Below are 21,998 nucleotides of genomic sequence, written 5' to 3'. Positions count from 1 at the left end.
ACATCGTGGACTTAATGGAGCAGTGCGCAGCTCCCTCTGTAAAAAAGTGTTTTTCGGGACTAATAACGATTACCTATAGACCATCAAGATTAGATTGGCACTTTCTTCTGCCCCGAGATTGGGGAATCTCTTGGAACTACTGTAGGAACATACTTGAAACAAACTGGGAACAAAATGGCTTGAGGGAAAATCCACAAGAACAAAAGACAGGATGGGTTCTTCTTCCAAGACACTTGTGAAGTGTAAATAGAGACAGGTAGTTTGAATGAGGGACCTGGGTGGATAGTAAGGGTGGTGTCACACACAGGCTTTTGGGACAGTTTTTAATGCAGTTTTTTAAACCAAAGCCAGAACTGGATCCATCAGAAAGGAGAAGTATTTTACAGGTGAAACTCAAAAATTAGAATATCCTGCAAAGTTCATTTATTTCAGTAATGCAACTTAAAAGGTGAAACTCACATAAGAGATAGACTCATTACATGCAAAGCGAGATATTTCAAGCCTTTATTTGTTATAATTTGGATGATTATGGCTTACAGCTTATGAAACCCCAAAGTCACAATTTTGAGATCCCCTTTGCTCAGGGGACATGGATTAATTAGCTGACTAGAATGTGACACTTTAAGGCCTAGAATATTGACCCTTTTCACAAAATTCTAATTTTAAGCTGCGTTAATGCAATTCCTTTTCATTTGCATTACTGAAATAAATGGACTTTTGCACGATATTCTAATTTTTCGAGTTTCACCTTTATATTTCTCATTCTCTTCCAACCCCCTTCAAGTTTAGGCTCAAAAAGGCTGCCACAAAAATCTGTATATGACATCAGCCTTAAGTCACACGACCAGTATATTATATCAGTATTTGTCAGCCAAGACCGGGAGTTGGTCCAAAACACAGAAGATGTACAAATGTTTCCATTGCATATTTTCTTTATAGGTTCCATCTCAGGTTTTGGCATACAGATACTGATACTGCAGTTTTTGAAGCCAAAGTCAGTAGTTGATTCAGTATGAGAAGGCTGAGCCTCCTTTTTCTGCCTAGGTTGGGTATACTGATTAGCCCCATTCAGTGGGACTGATCAGTGTGTGGCCATCCCGCACAAAAATTGCGCAAAATAGAGCAGGATACTTTTTTTTTTTTTTACCTGTAATGAAAATTAAAGCATCAGTGTCTACCTCACATTCAAAAAAGCTGATCTGAGGCATATATACACACACATATTGGCATTGTTTCCGCTTTGGGCAACATTTTTTGTAGAGATTTCTGCATTTGTCCGTATTATCAATATGGAGCTTGCAGAAATCCATGTGCTTGCCACCAAAACAACCCCAGATAAATAGAAATGATTTTCACTTCACGTGATATGTGGGTGTGACTGGTCTTTGCGGTCTATAAAAAAACACCTGATCTATCTAAAAAATTTATATTCCCCAGTAATAGATCATTATCAACACACGAAAACTTCCACTAATAAGGTCTGTTTCAAGAGCTGTTACATGAAACCTTCAGTTACCCCCTCCTATCTCCCCATAATTCCACTACTATTTCCCCCAAACTACAGGTAACCTTATGTGCCTCAAGCTTAGCACATGGATTCGTTCAAGAACACAAGACAGAACTTATAAGGGAGTTTGATGAAAATAACCACAATGCTTGTATTTACAGGGAGTGCAGAATTATTAGGCAAGTTGTATTTTTGAGGATTAATTTTATTATTGAACAACAACCATGTTCTCAATGAACCCAAAAAACTCAATATCAAAGCTGAATATTTTTGGAAGTAGTTTTTAGTTTGTTTTTAGTTTTAGCTATTTTAGGGGGATATCTGTGTGTGCAGGTGACTATTACTGTGCATAATTATTAGGCAACTTAACAAAAAACTAATATATACCCATTTCAATTATTTATTTTTACCAGTGAAACCAATATAACATCTCAACATTCACAAATATACATTTCTGACATTCAAAAACAAAACAAAAACTAATCAGTGACCAATATAGCCACCTTTCTTTGCAAGGACACTCAAAAGCCTGCCATCCATGGATTCTGTCAGTGTTTTGATCTGTTCACCATCAACATTGCGTGCAGCAGCAACCACAGCCTCCCAGACACTGTTCAGAGAGGTGTACTGTTTTCCCTCATTGTAAATCTCACATTTGATGATGGACCACAGGTTCTCAATGGGGTTCAGATCAGGTGAACAAGGAGGCCATGTCATTAGATTTTCTTCTTTTATACCCTTTCTTGCCAGCCACGCTGTGGAGTACTTGGACGCGTGTGATGGAGCATTGTCCTGCATGAAAATCATGTTTTTCTTGAAGGATGCAGACTTCTTCCTGTACCACTGCTTGAAGAAGGTGTCTTCCAGAAACTGGCAGTAGGACTGGGAGTTGAGCTTGACTCCATCCTCAACCCGAAAAGGCCCCACAAGCTCATCTTTGATGATACCAGCCCAAACCAGTACTCCACCTCCACCTTGCTGGCGTCTGAGTCGGACTGGAGCTCTCTGCCCTTTACCAATCCAGCCACGGGCCCATCCATTTGGCCCATCAAGGCTCACTCTCATTTCATCAGTCCATAAAACCTTAGAAAAATCAGTCTTGAGATATTTCTTGGCCCAGTCTTGACGTTTCAGCTTGTGTGTCTTGTTCAGTGGTGGTCGTCTTTCAGCCTTTCTTACCTTGGCCATGTCTCTGAGTATTGCACACCTTGTGCTTTTGGGCACTCCAGTGATGTTGCAGCTCTGAAATATGGCCAAACTGGTGGCAAGTGGCATCTTGGCAGCTGCACGCTTGACTTTTCTCAGTTCATGGGCAGTTATTTTGCGCCTTGGTTTTTCCACACGCTTCTTGCGACCCTGTTGACTATTTTGAATGAAACGCTTGATTGTTCGATGATCACGCTTCAGAAGCTTTGCAATTTTAAGAGTGCTGCATCCCTCTGCAAGATATCTCACTATTTTTGACTTTTCTGAGCCTGTCAAGTCCTTCTTTTGACCCATTTTGCCAAAGGAAAGGAAGTTGCCTAATAATTATGCACACCTGATATAGGGTGTTGATGTCATTAGACCACACCCCTTCTCATTACAGAGATGCACATCACCAAATATGCTTAATTGGTAGTAGGCTTTCGAGCCTATACAGCTTGGAGTAAGACAACATGCATAAAGAGGATGATGTGGTCAAAATACTAATTTGCCTAATAATTCTGCACACAGTGTATACCAAAAAGGTGTAACAAAAGACATACAGTAATACAATGCAAAACAGTTTCCAAAAATAATAGAAAGTAAACCAGAACCTTAACATTCATGTAGATGGGCATAGGATCTGGGGCTGGGGCCAGCAGAGACTAGGACATATTTTTCTTCCACTGAGCCCCCAAGAAATGACCCCAAGCCCTATTTCATTCTATATCCATCTGACTCGTCCTGTTTGGGTCTGGGTCTAGCTTATTGGATTCTTGACTTTTATTTATGATGCCAGCCCTGTAGTATCTTGTTGCTGAGGTGTGACTAGCCAGAAGGCAACTTAAAAAGGCCCTAGTTACTTGCGGCCTTAAAACGAATTGTATTGGGATTGAAGAGGAAATGACCAGAATGTTTTGGTCCTAAATGTCGAGACACTCTTCAGCCATTTTGCGCACATGCTGTTTTTTTTTATTTCTTGGGCTAAAATAATTGTAGCATTTTATGTAATTATAGGGCTGTTTCAATATTTTTTGTTATAGAAATTTTTCTTTATCTTTTGGGGTAATTTGTACATTACCCCCTAGAAGAGCTGATCAGGGTCTCCTAAGACCCTTCAGCTCTGCTATCATGGAAGAGAGCTGGCAATCCCATGGATGCCTGGTCTGATAGAGGCATTGATATTCCACTGCCTCTGTTCTCTGCTCAGCACCCACAGAGCAAGTGGTTATAAACTGATTGTCTCGTCTCCTTGGGAGCCAACCTGTTTCTACCAAATTCCTGGATCTTTAAACCTGTGACTTAAATTTCCAATGGTGCTGGGTTAAAGCCCAACATCATGCGCCATTCAGTTGCCAGTGTGTTGCTGTCTTTTTTGTGTGACTGGTTAGGATAGGATTTATTTATTTGGTTGCTTTGGAGAACTGCTCCGCTTGCTGTCTGCACTAGTTATTGCACATAAGACCCTGATTATTTTCATTTTTCATTCATACAATAAAATAATCACCCAGTAGTCACCCAAACACAGCTTTATTTCCTCTTTCTTTGATTTCCCTCACGTAACAATGTGAATCAGAGATCTGCTAGTTCAGCTAGTTCTTCTGTCTGTACCTGGGCAGATGGAAACCATAGATGAACATCTATGCCAAATCTGTGCCAAACTCCCAATTTTTTTAAATGCAATTTTTGAAGCTAAAACTTGGAGTTTCTAAAATAAGAGGAATATTATCAGTCCTCTAGGCCACTTTGACATTAATGTGTTCAGGCTGGGTAACTCATCCATATAATGGCCACATATCCTGGACTCTGCTCCTCTGACCTTAACTCAGAGCATCATAGAGATTTATAATTCTGTTGGTTCCCGCCTGATTGCAGGTCTGTGGTTCTGTACTTAATACCTTGAGAACAGTACAGTAGACCTGCAGTCAGGCAAGAACTGACAGCATCATAAATCATTATGATGCTGTGAGATCAGGTCATAGGAGTGTTCTGGCCGGAAAATGGAGTGTGTTTCTCGGACCATACACGCTTGTGTGAGAGGGGACTTATACCTTCTCTCCTCTTATGATCCACACCTGGTTTTGGCGTCACAGACTACATCAGAAAACCTGATATTATATCCATATTATCCTGGAAAGAAAGGTTTAGTTGCAATATTGAAAGCAACAGATACCTTCTTACAAGTGGAGGGAGATGTGGAAAAAAACTGTGCAGAGGACTGTGCCAATGCATTGCTCCAATTTCATTTGCACCAGATGCAGTAGAATACATCCCTTCTTGTTTTGACTAATATCATTAGCTATATACTAGTATAGTATTTCTGCTTTGTATCATATTGTAACATTTATATTGCATCTAAATTAGGAATATAAAGTGTGCTTTGAATAGTTAGAATGATTAAATGTAATATTTATAATGTACATTCTCAAAACGTGATAACATTGCGTTTATTTTTTAGTGATTTGTCATCTTCCTTGTATGAATGGAGGCCAATGTACGGCTCGAGACAAATGTCAGTGCCCACCCAATTTTACTGGCAAGCTCTGCCATATACCTGTGCAGAATGGAAATGGGCAAAAACAGTACCAGCAGAATTCAATAAAATCATCAGGGTCTCATGTAATCCATTCTACCCACACTTTACCACTCACCCTAACAGGACAACAAGGAATTAAAGGTAAGTGAGGCTTCTGCTTATTAGAAAGTGGCAGGATGTGTGCACATGCAATGTACAAATTGTAAGGGTTGCTGTAACAACCCATCTACAAAACTGTACCTAAATCCACAATAAAATTGACGTGGTTTACATACCAATTTTGCTGTTCATTTTGGGGTGGAATTAATCTTTGGCTAATAATCCTAATTTAGTAGGTGCCCTTTTTTCTGGCTAGGGGGAGATTTTGAGCAGGGTACCCCCTCTATGATATCCTTATCCCATAATTGGGCATGTGGATAGGGGTTTGAATTTGTGAGGAAAGCTCTTTAAAAGGGCCCCTCACACAGATTGTACAGATTGCTCCCCGGCACCCACATCTCTTCTGATGCCAAAATGGCCCCCGCAGCATCATCCCGACGGGGGTGACGCTAGGGAGGCTTGTTTCCGTTGTGGCCTGCCATTGGCTGACACCCCCCCCCCCCCCCTTTCAACGCCGGATGTTTTCATCCGTGCAAAGAGGAGATGCTGCGGCGGCCGTGCCGGCATCAGAAGCGCCGCAGGTGTCGGGGAGCAAGGTAAGTACAATCTGTGTGAGGGGCCTGGGCTTATGGGGGGCATTATAGGTCTTGGATAACCCTTTTAAATACCGTCAGTTTTATGAAGGCTTCAGGAAATGCATTTTATGCCACTGTTTCTTTTGCCCCGGAACACACATCTTTGGTAGAATCACTCCTTGTTTATTTGGGCATAATGCATTTTAGTCTGCCCATAGCTGTTTTCAACTGCATGATGCATTTTAGTTGCCCGCAGCCTATTTTAACTGCATGATGCAGTTAAAAGCGTCTGCTAGCGGCCCAAAACGCGTTCTGTTAAACTTGCTATATGCCTACATAAACAATAAGTGATTGCACTGAAGATATGATTGCCAGGACCCACTGTATATATTGATTGTTGTCTCTCCACATGCACCATGCGGTCAGCAGAGTGCCCAACACCACCATACATGTCAAGTGTTTCGGTCCACATCTGATCCGTATTTTTCGCTGATTGGATGCAGACCCATTCATTTCAATCTGTATGTCCGTTCTGCGCCCCTTCAAAAAGATAAAACATGTCCTATTCTTGTCCGTTTTGTTGATAAGGATTGGACATTTCTGCAGGAGTAAAAAAAATTGCTTGCATGCACACAGCTGGCATCCGTGTTTTACGGATTAGCGATTTGTGGACTGCATAACGGATCCGGACATGTGCATGAAGTCTTAAAGGGGTTGTCCGGGTTTAGAGCTGAACCCAGACATACCCAGAGTTTCACCCAGGCAGAGCCCCCCTGACAAGAGCATTGGAGCATTTCATGCTCCGATGCTCTCCTTTGCTCTGCGATGAATCGTGCAGGGCAAAAACATTTTCAGGAGTTCTCTTGTTAGGGCTGCCAGGCGGAGGCTTCCACTCAGCAGTGAGCCCGGTGACATCACTGTCAATGATAGGCGGGCTTTAGCGCTACCCTAGCCTGGAAAACGGTTAGGGCAGCTCTAAAGCCTGCCCATCAGAGCAAGTGACGTCACCGAATACACTGCTGGGCGGAAGCTTCCGCCCAGCAGTGTATTATTGTAAATAAAAAAGCCCTTGCCCTGCGCGATCCAGCGCAGGGCAAGGGAGTGCATTGGAGCATGACATGCTCTGATGCTAACATCAGCGGGGCTGCCTGGGTGAAAATATGGGTATGTCCAGGTTCAGATCTGAACCCGGACAACCCCTTTAAGTCTGTGGGACAAAACAAAAATTGATAAAGCTGTAAACATGCTACTGTTTTAACAAAATGCATCATACCATAAAATGTGCTTTCCAGCCATATAATGTAGTGTGAACAGGATAAAAGAAAATCCCATTCACTACTATTTGGCCACTGTGCAAACGTTAGCAGTACAGCACTTCTCATCAGCTACAGGGGAATCTGTTTAAAGAGGACCTGTCACCAAAAATGCAATGCAATCTGCATGTTATAGAGCAGGAGAAGCTGAGCAGACAGATATATATTTTGTGGGAAAAGATTTGGTAAAACTTGAAATTTTTTACATTTACATCTGAAGCCCTGTGAAGTGCTATTGGTACAGGAGGGAGGTGTTCTCAGTGACTGACCGTTGTCTCTGTATGTACACTTATACACACAATGCTATCAATCACTGGTAACACCCCCTCCCTCCTGTACCGATAGCTGTTCTCAGAAGGTAGAAAAAACTGAGATAGAAATGTATAAATTTCAGGTTTTACTGAACCTTTCTTTTCCAACACAACTGTATATCAGTCTTCTCAGCATCTCCTGCTCTACAACATGGCGCTGTCAGATTGCATTGCATTTTTTGGTGACAGCTCCCCTTTAAATAGAATTCCCCTGGAGGGTAGCGTAGTAGAGCTCCAAGAAAAATTTCAAATGATGCGTCTAGCACTGCGCTATCTCAACCTAAAACAGAATTTTATTATAGGATGGGGATGGTAAAATACTAGTAACTTTAATGCATTTTTCAAGGCAAACTGACATATAATTATGCTGTACGCATCATTTGAACTACTATATATGGCCACTGTGGTACAACAAAACACACTGATAATGGTAAGCATGAACTTAAAGGGAGTCTTTCACGCCGATTCACCCTATTAACCTAATAACCGTGTTATGTCCACGGCATCTTCCCTATTAAAACTGTGCTTACCGTTTGTTCCTGGCTATCATCGTTCTGCAGAAAAACACTTTTAATCCACATGCAAATTAGGCTGTGAAGGTGCCCAGGGGCGGCGTTACAATGGCTGGTGCCCAGGCCCCTGGGTCATTTTCATACAAAGCCACTCCCTCTCCGCCACGTCTGCCCGCCCTTAGTCTCTGCTCTAACCTCCCTCCTCCCGTCCGTAATCCCGCGCATGCGCCGATGAACGCGATATCGGCGCATGCGCACGCGCCGATACCGATAAATATTCACAGGAAATAAAAAAAAGTAAAGATATTAATGTATTAATTACAGGTTCTGCTGAATCTTTTTCCGCAAATCAATGTGCTCAGCTCCTCCTGCTGTATAACATGGTGCTGTCAGATTGCATTGCATTTTTTGGTGATCGGTCCACTTTAATACTGCCACCAGTAGTATGCTAATAGTACAATTATGAGCCAAGTGTAATTATTCAGCTATTTTCTGGTATAGTTACAACCACTTCATTGTTTAATCTGTATAATATTTTCCAGTTAGTATTACAGTAATCATGGTGTATTATTCTTCGCCCTTTTGTTCTAGTTAACTATCCTCCAAACATGGTTAATATCCACGTGAAGCACCCACCAGAGGCTTCTGTTCAGTTCCACCAAGTGTCCCGAGTTGAGAGCTCTTCTTCTACTCAGAAAAAAGACAGCCAAATAGGACAGGCACATGTGTCTTACCATGGTGTCCAGAAGCATCTGTTACCTCATGCTGTATACCCACATCAGCAGACCGTATCCAATGTGTATCCAGTTTCAGCAAAAACCCAACTTGGTCGATGCTTCCAAGAAACCACTAATACTCAGGTAACCTTTATTAGATGACATCAGTTTGTGGGAGATGAGATACATCCTTACCGTGTTGGATTTGTGTGTCTGCCATGCATACTGTATGTACAGTAGTGTGTTTTCCATAATGGGTCTTCTGAATTTCTTTCTGCTCCTGCTTCTCTTTCATGCTTTCTCGCTAACTCTGTAAATCTCTCTCAGATATTTATCGTCAGTGGCGCTTTATTCAATTATTAACGTATTTTTGCAACTCTCGAGTCCCTATGGGTTTTTTAGTACAAATTGATGTGCCAATGTTTCTTAAACATAGTTGATGCCACGAGGCCTGACTGTTAATGACAGAAGCACAGTTACTATTAAGGAGGGTGAGATGCCATGGAAACAACAAGGGTTTTTGTCCCATCATTTTCTAATTTTGTCACATATTTTCAAATAATCTATGAGGGTTTTCTAAATAGGTCCGAGGTTCCAGCCGGCTGGGGGTCTCTCTTTTCAGCGCAGGCGCTCCGACTACAGCCAATTTGAGGTGCTCCCCCTTGCTAGACTAGGGCTTAATAGGGAAAGCACAAGTAGGCTAGCATACCAATAGCACTGCCTTTGTTAGGATGATCCACCGCTAAAACTATATTGACCCCAACCAGCTGATGTTATCTGTATTGAGACCTGACACTTAACCCTTCATGATCTGCCAGCACAAAATATGACTCTATTTGAAGATTTTAAGTGTTATAGTAAAAGTTAAGTTTTACAACACTTTAGAAGGATGTCCCAGTTGTTGCCTACAAAAAAATGTATATTAATCTTTTTTTCATGATAATTTCGTTTCCTTGTAATAGTGCCCCTCTTTAGCCACACACTGGAAAACTGCCCCCCTTTAGCCGCAGCAGTATTTGGCCGGATGATTTTCGGCATATTTGCCAGGTTGCGGCTCGATCTGCACCGGTCCCCATTATAGTTAATGGGGCCAGATGACATTCATGTAGCATCCAGCAATGTCCGACCCAGAGAGACCCAGCAGGGAACAGCCTGCCTGATCTACCGAATGCTAGTGTGAAACTAGCCTAAAGAAAGTGATCCGGCATTTTGATAATGGGATTTGTCACAGATTCCCTTTAACATTTTCTAACATTTGCAGCTGTTTTTATTATTTTTCAACAAGATGAATGACCCCTTTAAGGGCCATACAATTGTCTGGGCATCCACTCTTCCTCTATTTAGGGATAGTAAGTCGATCTAATCCATCAAAGACAGAAAACATTCATGCCTATAGGTTATGTGAGAATAGCTCGCTCAAATACAATATAAATAAATGTTGCAGAACGGACATACAGATGCGGACAGCACATGGATGGCATCTGTATCTTGCGGATGGTTCTGGATGGTTTTGTGATTATTGTAATTTATTTGTTGCCATACAAAACCTCCCATACATAGAGATATATCTGTAGATTCCAGTACATTGTATATGTGAATACATAATACATGAGAAAAATACTACTGAGGTTTTTAACCATAGAAAATCTTCCATTTGCTGTTATTGAGCCCTATGGCTCAGTGGTTAGTCTTTGCCTTCAGTGCCGAGGGTTGTGGGTTCAATGCCCAGCAGAGACAACTTTAACCGCCTCACGTCCGCCCATAGGATATAAACGTCCTATGGGTGGACGTCTATTTCTGACAGCACGTTTTAAAACGTCCTGTCAGAAATAGCAGCTGCACGCTAATCGTGCAGCTGCTGATCGGGTTGCCCGCTGTCAGTGACAGCAGGGCAACCCAGAGATAAGGCAGGGACAGTGCCCAGGTGTCCCTGCCTTCACGATCGCTGCAGACACAGCGCTCCCCGAGCGCTGTGTCTGCAGAGCAGGAAGCGCTGCGCGCTTCCTGTTCTGGCCCGGCGGTCATGTGACCGCCGGGACCGGAGAGTGCAGGGGCTGTGTGAGGTCTCTCAGAGACCTCGATCAGCCCTGCTGTGAGGCTGTACAGCGCAGGATTGCTGCTGTACAGCCTCTATAGGGGTGCATTTCCACTGTAACTGGGGCTACTATGTCAGCCCCAGTTACAGGAGAAATCAACAGTGAAAAAATAAAAAAAAAAGTGAAGTAAATGTCCCCCAGAGGTCTTGTATGACCTTATGGGGGACGAAAAGTGTAAAATAAAATAAAAATAAAATAAAGTGTTGAAAAAATAAAATAAAAAAAAGGTTCACATGTAAAAAAAAAAAAAATCCCAAGTAAGGAATAAAAAAAAAAAAAAAAAATAGAAAAAATAAAATAAAATAGACATATTTAGTATTGCCGCGTCCGTAAAAACCAGCTCTATAAAAATATCACATGACCTAACCCCTCGGGTGAACACCGTAAAAAATAAATAAAAAAAACTCTGTCAAAACAAGCAATTTTTGTCACCTTGCATCACAAAAGGTGCAAGACCAAGTGATCAAAAACGCGTATGTCCCACAAAATAGTACCAATAAAACCGTCACCTCATCCCGCAAAAAATGAGCCCCTACATAAGAAAATCTCTCAAAAAATAAAAAAACTATAGCTCTCAGAACATGGACACATTAAAACATAATTTTTTGGTTTCAAAAATGCTATTATTGTGTAAAACTTTAATAAATGAGAAAAAGTATACATATTAGGTATCGCCACGTCCGTAACAATCTGCTCTATAAAAATGTCACTTGACTGAACCCCTCAGGTGAACGCTGTAAAAATAAATAAATAGAAACTGTGCTAAAACAACCAATTTTTTGGTCACCTTGCCCCATAAAGTGTTATAATGAATGATCAAAAAATCATATGTACCCAAAAATAGTACTAATAAAACTGGCACCTTATCCCCTAGTTTCCAAAATGGGGTCACTTCTTGGGAGTTTCTACTGTAAGGGTGCATCAGGGGGCTTCAAATGGGACATGGCATCTAAAAACCATGTGGAGTTCCTTTCCTTCTGCGCTCTGCCGTGTGCCCATACAGCAGTTTACGACCACATGTGGGGTGTTTCTGTAAACCGCAGAATCTGGGTAATAAATATTGAGTTTTGTTTGGCTGTTAACCATCGATGTGTTCAAGAAAAAAATTGATTAAAATGGAAAATCTGCCAAAAAAGTGAAATTTAAAAATTTGATCTCCATTTTCCTTTAATTCTTGTGGAACGCCTAAAGGGTTAACAAAGTTTGTAAAATCGGTTTTGAATACCTTGAGGGGTGTAGTTTCTACAATGGGGTCATTTATGGGGGTATCCACTATGTAGGCCCCACAAAGTGACTTCAGACCTGAACTGGTCCTTATAAAGTGGGTTTTGGCAATTTTCTTACAAATTTGAAGAATTGCTTCTAAACTTCTAAGCCTTCTAACGTCCTAAAAAAATAAAATGACATTTCCAAAATGATGCCAACATAAAGTAGACATATGGGAAATGTTAAATAATAACTATTTTATGAGGTATCACTTTCTGTTTTGAATGCAGAGAAATTGAAATTTAGAAAATTGCGAATTTTTCAAATTTTTGGGTAAATTTGGGATTTTTTCATAAATAAAGGTGAAATATTTTGACTCAAATTTATGACTATCATGAAGTACAATGTGTCACGAGAAAACAATCTCTGAATGACTTGGATAAATAAAGGTGTTCCAAAGTTATTACCACATAAAGTGAGATATGTCAGTTTTGCAAAATTTGGCCTGGTCAGGAAGGGGGCAAAGGGCCCAGATGGGAAGTGGTTAATAAATGCTTAATACACAGGGGTGTCTCCAACAGGGAAAAATAAAGCATTAATTAAAAAAAAATATATGATGAAACCATTGGTGGCAAATAACACCACTGTGTTAAGCCACACCCATTTAATCTCTGTAAATTTGGGTGGCAACCCTATCTATTGTAGAGCAGTGGAGTGCGTAGCGAGGCTCTGCCCCCTCATCCCATCTAGGCAGCTCTGCAAGTGGTAATAACCAGTCCTCCTCACATTCTAGGACAGCTTGCTGGCGGCCGCTTTAAATCATTCTCAGAAAACCCCTTTAATCTCATGTGTAAATCTAAAACCATTGGGATTGCAGTTCAGATTGTCAAAATAATCCTCAAACTCCAGCAGAGTACCATTCCAAATAACACAAATGTAGTCAAGCGTCAGGTTAGATGTCTCCTGTATTTTGCTGTACTTGCTTGTAAGGCATCGTTCTGATTTTCTGTGACATGTATTAAGCCATTGGGACAGCAGAAGGGAGGAGGTAGTTACAGCGGTGCCTGGCACATGAAGAGACTGAGGTCACGCCAGTACAATGTTCTAAGTCGTTTAGCCAAGTTTTATGTTGAAGAAACTGTGATAAATCTCTCAAGAGAACAACATAATTGTGTGTTTCATGGAGCACTGCTTGATCGCTGTGTGGGCTAAATTAAAATTTCCAAAGAAATATTTGCATTTTCAACAGTTTTTTTTTATTTATAAATGATGCAGGGAGTGGGGCTAGTAATAACTTTTATTGATCCAACAAATGGCATGTTTCAGGGTAAATACCTTCTTCAGGTTGACCTTTAGATTCTTTGATACGTCTCCCCCATGGCCTGCTTTAAATGTATAGGGGAAAATTTATCAATCTGTGCCCAAAAAAATAATGCAAAATGTGGCTAAATTACATGTAAACTAAATTGTGCCATATTTATCACATACCTCTGTTAGTATTCACTCGGAAAAGAAGGATTCATGACAAAATATATATCTGCTGAGAAAAGTGAACGTGGCTAATAAAGTGGAGTTAGAACCATCACATTTATGAATTTATTAAAGAAAAGGTTCAAATATAGCATACCCCAAACAAGTGTAAACTCATGAAATGTTGCTCTTATAAGATAAATTGTAACTTTTTTGTTGAAAGTCCTCTTCTTTGTCTAATCGATCTTGATAGTTTGTCCAGTTCATTTTGTGAGATGCACGTCATAATGTAAGGAAAGAATACGAGCAGGTCAGAAATTTCTTTGTGACCGAGGAAAATCCTTTACTGAAGTTTTTGCTGGAATTGAAATATCTGGCCTCACTCGCAAATGAACCCTCAAATTCTAAACTTCGACACTGTCAGAAAAATGTAAACCTAAATCAGGTGTGGAACATGTTTCACACATTCCCTGTTACCATAATATGCAGGCATCAGTCCATAAAGGGAAAAATACCCACCCAGCACACAGTAACGCAGACTGGAAAGACTTAAAGACTTATGGTTTGGCTTCATATAGTTTAAAGATAAATATGCTGTCAAGAACCAGCATGGATCCATTTACTGTACTAATGCTCTATCCCCTAAAGATCTTGGATAAGATCAATACCATGAAATATCATAGGATTAAAGATGTATCAAATACCAATACGCGGTAAATGCAGATATAGTTACTCTAATGTAAGAAATATGGTTAGGTTTTAGTTGTGCTGAGAGGAATTCTACTATGAGCCAATACAAATCTTGATCTTTGACAGCTGCCTTCAGAAAATCTAAATGATTTAAATGTCTATCCTCAGACTAAAGGGAATGTGATATTTCTATGCCACGACGGGCACATTCTCACCTTTTATCTTGATCTTACTACAGTTGCGCTGGCTAGATAATGCATTAGTAACTATTCAAGTCTGATACAGTCCTCAGGATATTTTGGCTAGAATTGTGCAAAGTTTTTAACTTTATTTGGGATTTAGTAAGTCATTTGAAATTTGGGATTGATTAACATATTTTAACATATCAACTAGTGTGTACAGCAAGAATATCTATGCAGATGTCCTGCTGTCTGCCCTGCTCACCTGCTGTCGTGTCCTGCTCTCCTCAGGAGTCGGGGTTGCCATTCTGCTCTTCTGTAACACACACTGCATGCATCCCTACTACCAATTAGCCATATTCAAACTGACCCAGGCTTCTTTAGGGCGTTTCTTCCAGCGTGCAATGCCTGAGCAATAGGTCCATTTTGGTTTCTGCCTCCTGCTTGTCCTTTGACCTTAGTACTGTACCTGTATGCTGTCTGTCCTGACCTTCCCCTTGTTTACTGTGCTGCCTGTCCTGACCCCTGCCCACCTGACTACGACTACTCCCTACCGATTTTGTACTGCGTTCAGGTATGACACATTAGTGTCACATAAAAAGTTGCTAATAGACATTACTCTTTTGTCTGTGACCTGGGGGTTCCCTACCAAGAAGTCCAGATCCCTGTACAGGAGTTAAAGGGTGAATATCAGGGAATCCCATACATTCTACTCCCAGGATTAGCCTCAAGTTAGATCAGTTACTGTCACGTTTCCACACCCCTCAGAGATTGTTGTTACATTCCCCCACAGCTCTGCAACTGCATGTCAGCAAAGGTCCAGAACAGAGCTACGTAAAGAAGTAAATATAATTTTTTTTTGCCTAAAACCTGCTTAGCTTATGTATATATTGCTGACCATCAGATTAACAGTGCTTTATTTATTTATTTTACATAACTCTGACAACCCCTTTAAAAATCAGGCCAAAAATGATAAAATTCTGTTTTTGCTTTTGGAAGAGGTAATTGCCCACCAGAAGAGATGCGAAGATGTCCTGACTTTGGACATTTAATAGTAAATCAAGTAAATGACCAATCAAATAACATAAACAACCTTTTTATTGTAATTTTGAAATATAAACCCTGACACATGATTAAAAAAAAACTTAAAAATCAGGAAGTAATATTGAACCTCAATATACTGTATATGTTAAAGCATGCCTACATCCAACTCACTCCCCTCTCCATAAACTATCAACGCTTTGTCACCAACACAACAACCAAAAAGAGGCGCTGAACTAAATCATTTAAAAAAATCAAAAATACAGCTTTATTGAAAACTACATTAAAACCCATATTCAAACATTGTCGCCTGTTGCATGTAAAGCGCTGACAGAGGGAGCGGACTCCTTTTGTCTCCCATCGGCACCCTGCAAATGCGATCGCGGGGTGCCGATGTGTGTGAAGGCTGGCTGGGGTCTGATGTAGGCCCAAACCAGCCTTGAGTAATTTTCAGCAGGCTGAACCTCTCTAGCCCAGCCTGCTGCTCAATGTTAGTAAAGCACTCACATTAAAATGCAATGCACTATAGGGATAATGCATTGCATTTTAAAATCCTAATGTTGTCTGTTATAGTCCCCTTGTGGGAATATTAAGTGGTAAAAAAAAAGGAAATAAAACACATTTTTTAAATTAAACAATTCCAGTAAAAATAAAATATGCTTTTTTTCCATTAAAAATACGCTTTTCAATGGAAAAACGTAAAAAATAATATATAAATCGGCCCCATTTGATTGGTATCACCGCGTCCATAACAACTCGCACTACCTATGTATCATGTCAATTATCCCCTACGGTGAACGCCGTAATTTTTTTTTATAAATGACAGAATTTCTAATTTATACTTAGTTGCCACTGAAAAAAATTAATAACAAGCGATCAAAAAGCATAATTTACTCCAGAATGATACCAATGAAAACTACAAGTTGTCCCGCAAAAATCAAGCCCTCACACAACTCCATAGAAATAAAAATAAAAAAGCTATGGGTCTTGGGAAGCAGCGATGCAAAAAGATTTCATTCCTTTTGAAAAAGGTGTTTTATTGAACAAAAATAGTAAAACAGAAAAAAAAAACTACATGCATTTGGTATCGCTGTAATCGTACTCACCCAGGGAATAAAGATATTATGTTATTTATACCGAAAAGTGAACTCAGTAAAATTTATAATATAAAAACTCAGTGGCAGTATTGCAGTTTTTCCCATCTCCCTCCCAGAAAGAGTTAATAAAAGTTAACCAGAAAGTTATGTGTACCCCGAAATGTGGCACCATTAAAACAACTTGTCCTGCAAAAAACAAGTCCTCATAAAGCTATATAGACGGAAAAATAAAAAAGTTATTGCTCTTGGAATGCGACAATGAAAAAAGGAAGAAAAAACGCTTGGTCAGTAAGGCCCAAAACAGGCTGGGGTATTTTTTGATTATTATTATTTATATTGCTTTGTACTCATTTTGAGCTAAAAATATATTTTTTTATTGTTTTTTATTAAAAATTCTGATCATCTTTCTTTGTACAACTTTGAGATTCCTTAGTAGCAGGATCTGTATTTTTACTGTTTCCCATCAGGCAGCTCAACTGGCGGCTCCTTATCTCTGACCTCCTAAAATGAATTCTAGCTTAATTCTTATCTTACTGATAAGAATGTGGCTTAAATAAGTGTTTATGACCTTTTAGTAATTTAGAGATAAGGGTTATTGGATGACCGTCACAAAGTGAAAGCACTATTCACACAACTTGACAAACAATTACCTCTGTGTGACAGAATGGCTGAATATTTTTAATAAAGACCAATTGAAAAAATGATTGGTAAAAAGCAATCATAAAAAAATTGCCCCCTGAAGGTGTACACTGCCTTTACGGCCCTTATACACATTCCAATGCCCAGGCAATAATCGAACAGACTGAACATTCCCAAATATTGTCTGACAGTAATAAGAGATGTACAGGCAGCATTCCTCTCCTTAGAGGACAAATGATTGCTACAGTGATCGCTCCTCCCCATACAGATCCACTGTTTGCTGGTTTACAAAGGACGATGAGCCAGCAAATTTATACAGGGTAATTATCAGAAACGAGCGCTCATAGGAACATTCCTTCCGGATAATTGCCCTTATCCTCATGTAAAATAGAGCCTTTTGTGTAAGTATGGATTCTGGACATCAACCCAATGTCAACTTCACAAGCTTCTCCTATTTTTTTTTTTTCTAGTTTTTTAATTACCACCAGAGAATGTTAATATAAATGAAGTCACTGTCTGTAAAAATGTAAAAACTAAAAATATTTTATACATCATACTAAAATTGTCAGTACCAACCCAGTAATATCAAGCAAGAAAAAGCAGGAAAGAAGGGTTATGTATCCCTCATCCAAGGGTGTTGGTCAAAATGGTGAAAATGCCGACATGCAGAAGTATGTGTTGTCAAGAACAAACACCTACATATGGCACGATCTCCCTGCACCCTGTGTAATTACCAGTGTAACCATATATCATTGGTATTTCTTATACAACAAGGTAAATAGGGGAGCGAAGGGAATAGTCAGCTTGATCCCGCCTGTGGTTATGCAATGCTGACAGTTACCTTTAGCCACACTGTATTGTACTGCCACTAAGCAGCAACCTGCCTACAAACTATTGACATGGAAAACACAGTAAAGCAACGTACACTTGTATTTGTGACAATTTGTTTCACTGAGACACAGTAGTAACCTGCATACCGACCGGAAGCGGAAAGGGCATGTAATAGACCTGTATTTGTTACAGCAGTACTAAGAAAAAAAATGTACTTGCACACAAGTAACCCACAACATAAATCTATAATATTTACCAGACCAGGATCATAGTATTTAGAAGTAGGGTTTTTTGTTTTCAGTATTTAATTGTGGCTTTTATTTGGATGATCATCTCAAACAGTGATTTGGTCTTTTTAGTTAATTAGTATGATAGATTTATGCTGTGGGTTATTTGTGTGCCAGTACATTTTTATCATTGGTATTTATTTAGTTTTTCAGAGACTGGATACTCTGTAGAACTGTGCATTTGTTTCCAACCAGTGAGCCACCCTTGTCTGGTATTCTGCCAGTTTTTATTTGTTACAGCAAATTCAGCTATCGCAAAGTCATATGTTATATTCCAGCTAATTAGCAGCAATAGCGCATAGTGAAACAGCGTTAATTGCTGATGCGTATATAGCATTCTGCTGCCTATAATTGCTAGCCTGACTATAGGTGGCCTAAAGACATATATAACAGTCAGTATTCTATGCTTAGGTTCATGCTCTACACATTTCTACATCCTGAAATTGGTGTTTCAGCATGTGCCTAAATTGTGGATTAACAACGAGCACAGTTCTGCTGGCCACATCTAACAGCATGTTGCAGCGCATACAGCACTAGTATGGACATTTCAATTGCAGACTGCACGACCCTAAGGCCTCAGTGAACATATATCATCTGCTTTATTGGTTAAGTCTAGTATGCAGTTTGACATTTTACATTTGGGTTCACATGATGCAATTTGGTGAGTCACTAACATTCACCACATGCAGTAGCTTGACCGGCACCTAATTTTCAATACTCCTCCATAATACCATGTATTGGCACTTTTTATGTTCCACCAGAATACCATGCAATATTTTACCCCCTTGTTCAGGGTCGCATACTGACCCATAAACCCCAGACCAGGGGAGAGGTCTATATCCCATCCCATCAGTGGTATACCAGTGCAAGCACCAGTTCACTCACTAGGATTGATCCATCACTTCACTTGGTATCATCCCTGCCTTTTGCCATCCCAACCCTTGCACTTTGTCCATCCTAGCTGTTCCATTGTGCCCACATTACTTTGCAGCATGCTGATTTAATTACATCCCTAGTTTTCTTTAGAGTTCCTCATAACCACAAGAAGTTGCTGACCTATCCCTGTTTGTCCCCTCTGAAGGACCACCTCATTTCCTTGTTGTAATGATAGATGTTTATGCCCCTTTTCCTGATCCATCACATCCTTGGGCTTGGCATACCGAATGAGGAGTGTTACTCTATACAAATCATGCTTTCCTGCCTCAGATTGGTCAATACGTAGGATGGGCTCTAGATTGAGGTGGGACCCCCAGTTAAATTGGCCCGGTTCCATTGGCTGCTTTGCAGCCATACTAGTGCCGGATGCACCACCACACACAATCAGGTATGGCAAATGGGTTAGGTTAAGAAATTGGCGTTGGGAGGGGCGCTGTTTCAGTTTTCGCCTCAGGCAGCAGAAAGGCTAGGTGCACCCCTGACACTACCTTACTGTGTTTTCACTGTCAGTAGTTAGTAGGCAGGTTGTTACTTAGTGGCAGTACAATACATTGTGACTAAGAGTAACGTCACGGCTTCCTGCATGCTACCACTGCCAGCACTGCATAACCACAGGTGGTCTCAGGTTGGCTAGTTCCCTCTGCTCCCTTTATTTTCCCCTTTGTATGAGAAATACCAATGACATATGGTTAAACAGGGTGTGGGGAGATGCCATATGCAGGGGTTTGTATGTGACAACACACTCCTGCATTTTCACCATTTCTATCCACATCCTTGGGTGGAGTATACATAATCCTCCTTTCCTGCCTTTTATTGCTCGATCTTATTAGCTTGGTATCCATGATTTTACTATCGTGTATCAATGAAACACTTTTGGTTTTAGCATTTCTACAGGCAGTGACTTCATTAATTTAGAAACTAATACACGGTATCTTCATCAGTAATATTCGTTAATATAAGTGACCACAAAAATCAGACCACCACCTGGTTCATGGTGATGTCATGAGCTGCCCAATACATCCAAGAGGCATCATAACTGTCTAACTTTACAACTAGAGAAAATGGTTAAGGAATTTACAATCTCCAGACAGAAGGAAGTTTAAAAGGGGTTTCCGGCTGCCCGAAACAGCTGATATTGATGACCCATCTTGAGGATAGGTCATGAATGTCTAAGTCCCGGAAAACCACTTTAGTATGTTTTATAGCATCTGCTAATGAGAAAAACATAATAGCTTGTAATATGACTATATAATTATGTGCTCATTGACCTCGGAAGCAGTCTATTGAACTGGAGGCACAACTCTTATTTTTGTAAAGATATTAAGATTTCTTTTTAATTAAGCATTACATGTTAAGTCAGAGATGAAGGAGATGGTAATCTGGTAGAGATCATGCTGGTAATGAAAGCTGGCTTTGTTTTGGATTCCTGACCCACCTCAGATGTGCATCGCCAGGTGTGTAATGATAAAAGGGTGAAAGAACCTTCAAGTCATTGACTCATATTCCCAAACATTGGATATAGATTTCACAATATTACTTCAAAGCCATCTCCTGAAAAAGTTTAGAAATTGACTTCTTATTGAATAAACCCACACTGAGCAAACATTCTCTAAGATTTTTCAAACCTATTTCATTATCGATTTAAAGAGGTTGTCTCACTTCAGCAAAAGTCATTTATCATGTAGACAAAATTAATACAAGGCACTTTTTAATGTATTGTGATTGTCCATATTTCTTCCTTTGCTGGCTAGATGAATTTTTCCATCACATTATACATTATGCCCGTTTCCATATTATGACCACCCTGCAATCCAGCAGCGGAGGTCGTGCTTGCACAGTATACAAAAAAGTGCTGGACTATGCGCACTCCCATGGTCCCGGCCACCAGTGAGGCTGATGCCCTTTCCTATAGTGTGCAAGCGCGACCACCATTGCTGGATTACAGGCTGGTCATAACCATGGAAAGAAGCAGTGTATAATGTGATGGAAAAATTTATCTAACCAGCAAAGGAAGCAATATGGACATCCACAATACATTAGTAAGTGCCTTGTATTAACTTTCTCTATATTGCTGCAGTGAGACAACCCCTTTAAGATATCACTTAGGCTACTTTCACACTAGTGCTTGGGGCTCCGCTTGTGAGCTCCGTTTGAAGGGGCTCACAAGCGGCCCCGAACGCATCCGTCCAGCCCTAATGCATTCTGAGTGGATGCGGATCCGCTCAGAATGCATCAGTCTGGCGGCGTTCAGCCTCCGCTCCGCTCAGCAGACGGACACCTGAACGCTGCTTGCAGCGTTCGGGTGTCCGCCTGGCCGTGCGGAGGCAAGCGGATCCGTCCAGACTTACAATGTAAGTCAATGGGGACGGATCCGTTTGAAGATGACACTATATGGCTCAATCTTCAAACGGATCCGTCCCCCATTGACTTTCAATGTAAAGTCTGAACGGATCCGCTCAGGCTACTTTCACACTTAGAAATTCTTCTAAGTTATAATGCAGACGGATCCGTTCTGAACGGATACAAACGTCTGCATTATAGGAGCGGATCCGTCTGATGAAACATCAGACGGACCCGCTCTGAACGCTAGTGTGAAAGTAGCCTTAAAGAGCTTTATCTACTAACCTAAGGACAAAGCTGCATATGGAGTGTGAGCGTAGGAAGATGTCTTACTAAGGCTGGGTTCACACGGGCGTTGCGGGAAAATGTGCTGGTGCGTTACAGGAACACCCGCGATTTTTCCGCGCGAGTGCAAAACATTGTAATGCGTTT

At 40.5% G+C, this 21,998-nt stretch overlaps 1 protein-coding gene across 3 annotated transcripts in view; it reads left to right on the top strand.

Annotated features, from left to right (window-relative positions):
* Nucleotides 1-21,998, top strand: part of LTBP1 (latent transforming growth factor beta binding protein 1) — a 382,180-nt gene that overhangs the window by 220,890 nt on the left and 139,292 nt on the right. For all 3 annotated transcript variants that reach the window (XM_040429549.1, XM_040429548.1, XM_040429550.1), the window contains 2 exons: nucleotides 5,151-5,369; nucleotides 8,630-8,898. In XM_040429549.1, the coding sequence (XP_040285483.1) occupies nucleotides 5,151-5,369; nucleotides 8,630-8,898 (488 nt within the window). The remainder of the gene's footprint in view (nucleotides 1-5,150; nucleotides 5,370-8,629; nucleotides 8,899-21,998) is intronic.

This window comes from Bufo bufo, chromosome 4 (assembly GCF_905171765.1).
Source record: "Bufo bufo chromosome 4, aBufBuf1.1, whole genome shotgun sequence".
In the NCBI taxonomy this organism is placed as follows: domain Eukaryota; kingdom Metazoa; phylum Chordata; class Amphibia; order Anura; family Bufonidae; genus Bufo; species Bufo bufo.
Note: the sequence above shows the minus strand (reverse complement) of the source record. Positions and strands in the feature narration are given on the sequence as shown.